Source organism: Saccostrea cucullata, unplaced genomic scaffold, assembly GCF_032062105.1.
Source record: "Saccostrea cucullata isolate Sc308-1 unplaced genomic scaffold, CSIRO_AGI_Scuc_v1 ctg12, whole genome shotgun sequence".
NCBI lineage: Eukaryota > Metazoa > Mollusca > Bivalvia > Ostreida > Ostreidae > Saccostrea > Saccostrea cuccullata.
The window spans coordinates 297,091-303,448 of NW_026933001.1; the positions used below are offsets into that span (position 1 = coordinate 297,091).

Genomic DNA, 6,358 nt, shown 5'->3' on the forward strand with positions numbered 1-6,358 from the left:
AAATAAAGTAGATACATGCATTGAAAACGTGAAAAGTAAAACTAACTGATCAAATTTGATTGAAATAATTTTTGTTACTATAACTTTTACATTTACGTATTACTATTCCAGATTTAATATATTCATAGTGAAAATTAATAAGTCATTTATGAAGCCTATACCAAACATGGCAAAATGGTTATATCCCCGCCCCTTCAATGAAACATGATTTTCCATAATGCATGATTAAATACAAGTAAAAAAATCATTGATTTTAATCTTAGTACATGTGGGGGGAAAACTCGATATGTTAGAAAAGATAAGTTGTGACCTTGACTTGAAATGACATGTTAGGCTTGTATTACACATTCCAGGTGTACGCTTATCGCCCCAGGTATACTGTCAGAGTAAAAACAAAAATGGCGGCATCCGAAGAACAAATGATGTCGTCTGGGGCTGTTGTGTTACAGGAATTCGTGGAAATGTTTCAGCTTCCAAAAATTAGTCAAGTAGTGGGTGGAAAAGGATTAAAAGATGCCCCGTTTGGTGTGGGAGAGGCCCTAATGTTGAGAACGTTAGCAGTGGAAAGTGTGGGCTTCAGATTTTATGATGCGGACGCAGGTTCACGACGAGAGGTCAGAGTGCCTGTTGACAACAACTTCAAATTTCATGTTGTGCAGGACTACAATTCACCTTCTCCAAAAGTGTATCCGACTGTAGCAGATTTGTTGGAAGACTGTCCGACAGTTTTCAGAGCGAATACGGAAGTTTTGACCAAAAATGGAAGAACGCTACAATGTGGGAGTGTATTGAAGTTTGTGCGGAAAACACGGTCTATAACCGATAGAAGTCTGTGTTTAGAGTGTAAAGATTCGGCTGGAACAAACCATATTTTGCCATTAACTTCTCAGGGAAATTTTACCGTTACACATGACCCTTCGTCGTACACACTACAAGATATTATCTCATTAGGTGCAGTAGAAAGAACTCTAAGACTTTCTAATGAAAATAAGAAATTTGCTGTCGTCCGGGACAGTTGTAGTACTGAAAATGACGTCACGAGTCATTTACCAGTTTACGACAATGTTCAGAGCAAAGATGCTGCACTGTCGCGAATAACCGGTCTACCTCTCACATTCAAAGGGAATATTTACATGCAGCGACCGGAGCTATTTCTTCTTGCCTCTCCCGCTGATGATTTTGAAGTGAGATGGAAAATTGCTCTTAATTCTGGGCTGCATTTCACAATTCCCGCGGAGGAGAAAAGTGTTGAATACGAGGAACCTATCAAACCTGAATTAGTGCTAAAACAATTTGTTGAAGAATTTGAACAAGATTTTCCTGTGATAGCCAGAGTTGGCAAATGTGATAATCTGCATGAAAAATTTCAGAATTATTTGACAGAAAACTTAGAGGTGCTTGTTCACCGAGTTGACAAAGTTGAGAAATTATTATGTAGTATTTCCGATGACAAATTTTGCATTAGTGAAAGAGTTAAAGGCAGATTGAGGAAGGCTTTGACACGGTTTCAGTCACTGTCAGAGCTTGTGTCATTGGATTTGACAGAAGAGGAAGTGACGATAAAAATGATGGAGGACATAGCATCCGACGTACCTGTGCTTTTCTCTCTAAAAGCAGGAGATATTATCGTCTTTAAAAATTTCAATGTCTCCACAGTGAATGTAAAACTTGGAAAGAAGTCGTACGGAAAATGTGAAGTTGTTTCTTGTGAGAAAATTCTTGAGGATGAAACAAAACAAAAACTGCAGCTACCGTTGGATCTTGAAGCAGATTTCATTAAGCTTCCAAAACTTGGTGAAGAATCTGGCTTTGACATTAATGTAGTGTTCTCAAAATCCATCAATTTACCGTTAACAGTTGATTTTATTCCCACGTCTAACACAGAAAAGTGCTTACTACCAACTGATCAAGACATGACATTAGAAAACTTGGTAATCGATTCTGTCGTGGTCATTTCTCCCATGCCGCGCAGAGAAAACAGGCGGGAATCTGCGCTGAGCGCGCGATTAAAATTCTGTCTTCTGCTTCCCCTGAGAAGTGACGTAAATCTGAGATTAGAGGACAGGTTGCAATTTCCACCAAATTATTTTATATTCCCAAGAAGACATACATGGATAGAAGAGGAGGTTGAAAAACTTTCGGAGGGTGAATACGGGTATTTGACGAAATATAACGATAGTGCGTATGAGGACTATGCATTTCGACAAACCTTTTCTGAATGTGATATCAAAGACTACAATGATTCAGAGCCGTAAGTGGGATTTATGATAGTTGATTTCAAGTCCAACTCTTTGTCACATTTATTTTACCTTGCATTGCTTTCTCCTAATATATTTTCAGTGAAAAAAGAACGAAGAAAAGTAGCAAAAAAATAAAGAAAAAAGTTCGCTCTGCAACAGAGCTCCAACTAGACAAGATTGACCTTGACAAGGTGACCTCTCAAAGTCGTTTGAGAACCGGAAGTGAGAGTGATCTGGTTACACATGCTGTCAGACAGGATATTGATGGTAGTAGGATTTTGATACGCGGATCAAAAATTAAAATATCTATAAAGCATGTTGAGTGTTTACCGAATTTTTACAAAGCTATCAAGTTCAATTATAAATCACACCACATGAATATCAAATGTAAATCAATTTATGTTGCTGAACTTCATGTGCAGCAGGTTTAACTACATGTATTTTTTTTTTTTATCATTTGCAGATGAAAATATATACGAGACATTCGAGCCAGGTAAAAGAAGAAAGGAGCGGAGAAAATCGGGTATGGAAATTATCCTTATTTAAAAACATCGATGAGAGCAAAACTTTTTCATCTGTGGTATACTTTACAAAGAGAAAGCTTCAATTTATGCATTAGTTAGTATATAAGTAAAAAAAAAAGGTGTGTAAATTATGATTTATCCACATAATTTGATCCCTACCAAAGTTAGTAAATTGTAAGTAAATAGGTAAATGTCTCCCCACTAAAATTGGACATCTGATGTACATAGGAAGTTTTTAGAAGTACCGGGTAAGCTATTTATTCTCAAAATTCATAATTAATGTTGAACATGCTTCTGTCAATAACTGTGGTTATACCAGAACATCAAATGCAATTTCAGTGCACATTATACAAAAAATTTTCATATTTCGTTCCATAAAGCAAAGCTTAGGTTCATGTTTATCTTTACCAAACTGTAAAGAATTAAACATTTAAATACTACAGTGTATTTAAAGGTGCAGTCAAACTTCATTATCTCCCATTCATTTAAACTAAGCATTCAAGTACTGGAGATACCAAGGTTATATACATTAAGATCAAGAAGTAATCACATCCAACTTACATGTACTTTAATTATCCATGTTACTTGATTTATTGGTGTTTTAGATTAATGAAATTCAACTGTACATTCATTGTACATTAAATTTCCTTTCAGAAACATCACTCAAGAGTCGGATTAAGAGAAGAGTGTCAAAAATCTTCTAGCAAGCTTGTCCAAATGACTTATTTCTTCTATCTCCTTGATTCCAGAAGACTGGTATATTTATGGAAATATTTATGATGTACCAATTTATAAAAATAAAAACAACCAAAACAAATTCATTAATTCATTAATTTATTGGATTTATGTTTATGAAACAGTCTTTTCCCTCACATAACACATTAACACTTCCAGTTTTCCTCCTGTAAAAAAGATCACTGAAAAATTTATATATTTTCTAAATGTAAAAAAAAAATTGTATACTAAATTAATTATTTTAAATTCTTTTGAACTTCATTAACTGCTGCACAATATAATATAAAAATTAAAATATTCTCAAACAGTTGTACAGCACTACCCAAATATATTAATTTAAAGAGTGAAGAAAGCTTACTTTTAAGTTATTCATCTGACCACGTGACAGTACCATCTGGAGTTACAATGCTGTATGCTCCATCTTTGATGAGCTTTTGTTCTAGTTCATAGGGGTCTGTTTTGCTGAAAGATTCATAAAACCAACATATGTTATCATCAGTTTCTTAAATGAATTTTTTGATATGATCATCAACTGTATTTAAAGTATTCAGTGTACAGATTAAGAATGATGCAATTTTAAATGAGAGGCATATAGGCCTTTACAGTCACCTGAACATTCAACGTTTTTTATGACTACTTTGGACCCACCTGGAATTTTTTAATAGTTTGGTGAGGGCTGTTGTGACTCTACATCACTAATTTTTTAATAGTCTCTTTAAAGTGTGCTTTTGTATTTGATTAAACTCTCAACCATCATATAATATATTTTTGACTTGTTTCACAAGGATTGATGCTCATTATCTGACGTCATGCACACATTTTTAAAGGATTTTTACTTTTGATATTTGACCCACTTAGCTACACCCTGGGGAAACCTGGGGCTGATAAAGATGGAAAATAAATGTTTTTTGTCTGCCATGAGTAAATAAGATTTTCAGATGTGTGGCGTATTTTCAATATTTTACCAACTATGGGGCCTAACAGGAGGAGTCAGGAGGGATATATTTGATCACTTTGGTAAAAGGTCAGGAATATTTGAAATCTTGCAACCAGGGCTCTTGGAACAGAGAAAAATATTTGAGAATTACATACTTTTGATGGCATTGGCTATATATGTCTGGACCCTGGATGCGATGTTAAGACCATGAAATAAATTTAAACATTTTCTCTCCCTTGTTTATGCACCTAGGTGGTGTGACCAAAAAAAGGTTGAACTTGGTTTTGTTACAGAGAAAAAGCTTAAAAATGACCAAAGGTTTTTATGGCTGAAGCAAAACAGAATGGGAACACAGAATGTGACAGAAAAAGAGAACATTTCATGAGTTATTCTAAGTCTTGGTTGACCTGAATAATTTGTACTGACTTGGTTAACAGAGAAAAGAAGAGAACAACATTTCATGAGTTATTCTAAGTCTTGGTTGACCTGAAAAATTTGTACTGACTTGGTTAACAGAGAAAAGAATCAGATATGTCAACAATTACTTACATAATTATGTATATGTACTAGGTTTTGTTTGTGCAGTCAACAATGTATTTTTGGCATATAAATTTTGTTTTATTCACTTTTTTGGACATTAATATTATGTGTATGCACTCATTCTTTGGCTCTGGTTATTAATTGCTTGATGTGTCATTGTTAAGTAATTTGAAAAAGTATAAGAGTACCTAGCTGGCTTATATATAGTAAAGAAGAATTTGAAAGCTAAGGAGAGATAACCACAATATCATTGAACAAAAATGGAATACAACTGACTTACTTCTTTTGCAATTCATAGTATTTTAAGCATTCTTATGCCACGGGATTGAAAGATCCTGGGGGTATATTGGGTTTGTCCGTCTGTTTTTCTGTCTGTCTGTCTGTTGTCAACTTTAACCTAGCACATTATTATTGCAATGTCAAGGGTAAGTGTGTAAAACTTCAGTCTACATCCCTTTCAAAATTGTTACCATAGGGGGCAGAGTATTTCACAAACACATCTTTTTTTCTATATAGGATACATGTATATACAAAAATCCTCATAACAATTGAACATAAATGTTACAACTGATAATTTTTTTTCCACCATCTATTTATAAATATTACCAAGATTGTAAACCAATTCACATACCAATCCACACAGATTTTGTTATTTATGCAAAAGTTCATAGTTACAGGTGAATGACTTTCTTACTTACTGATTCTGAAAGTTATAGTCTATTCAACTACAAACATAAAAGTAAACGTGTCCTTCACAATTACAGGAACACTGAAAATTTACGTTGTTTAAAAATAAACATTTCTTAGATATCAGACTTAAAAAAATGCAAAATAGATTAACCAAAATATTTTCAACTACAGTGTAGATGTGTCAGGGTGACACAAATGCTCCTGCTGACATGCAAGTTGTAAAACAAATTCAAAAATGGTGATTTATTATAAATTTTGAATACATAAATAAGGTCCATAACTTTGGCAAAAAGAGTCAATTATGACAAAACTCAAACTCAGTCTACAGGTCATCAATATTAAGAAACTTCATTATCTACAAGCCTAGCAAAAAATTCCCAAAAATTAACTTAGGAGTGACATTGACAGATGGATTGGGGATAACATGGTATGCCCTTGCCAGTATATTTTAGTTTAATAGTCTCAAAGCCAATTCTTCAATTATATCCATCCCTAGGAGTTTAACAAAACAGGAGTTTGAAAAAGTTGCCTGGACAGTGGATACTGTAGTTTTTAATATCCTTACCTGAAGTAGTCAAGATGCTTGTTTTTAATTTGCCTGACTCCGTAATAATACACTGGAATTGTTCCCACAAATGACAGACCAACAATAACTGCCATCCTTTTCTTGACGTAATCGGCAAATAAATTTC

At 34.0% G+C, this 6,358-nt stretch overlaps 1 protein-coding gene across 1 annotated transcript; it reads left to right on the forward strand.

The window, feature by feature from the left end:
• The first annotated feature begins 147 nt into the window (after positions 1-147).
• On the forward strand, positions 148-3,550 carry LOC134236847 (uncharacterized). The gene is made up of 4 exons (XM_062718987.1): positions 148-2,251; positions 2,341-2,507; positions 2,704-2,763; positions 3,419-3,550. The coding sequence occupies exons 1-4, from the start codon at positions 327-329 to the stop codon at positions 3,466-3,468; spliced, it is 2,202 nt and encodes a 733-aa protein (XP_062574971.1). The 5' UTR covers positions 148-326; the 3' UTR covers positions 3,469-3,550.
• Positions 3,551-6,358: the final 2,808 nt, after the last annotated feature.

What these genes read in the sequence shown, in the direction of transcription:
- LOC134236847 (XM_062718987.1), top strand. Translation starts at nt 327, where the DNA reads ATGTTAGGCTTGTATTACACATTCCAGGTGTACGCTTATCGCCCCAGG. An exon ending in GACTACAATGATTCAGAGCC is followed by an intron (nt 2,252 to 2,340) that starts GTAAGTGGGATT and finishes ATATATTTTCAG; the next exon opens with TGAAAAAAGAACGAAGAAAA. An exon ending in AAAGGAGCGGAGAAAATCGG is followed by an intron (nt 2,764 to 3,418) that starts GTATGGAAATTA and finishes ATTTCCTTTCAG; the next exon opens with AAACATCACTCAAGAGTCGG.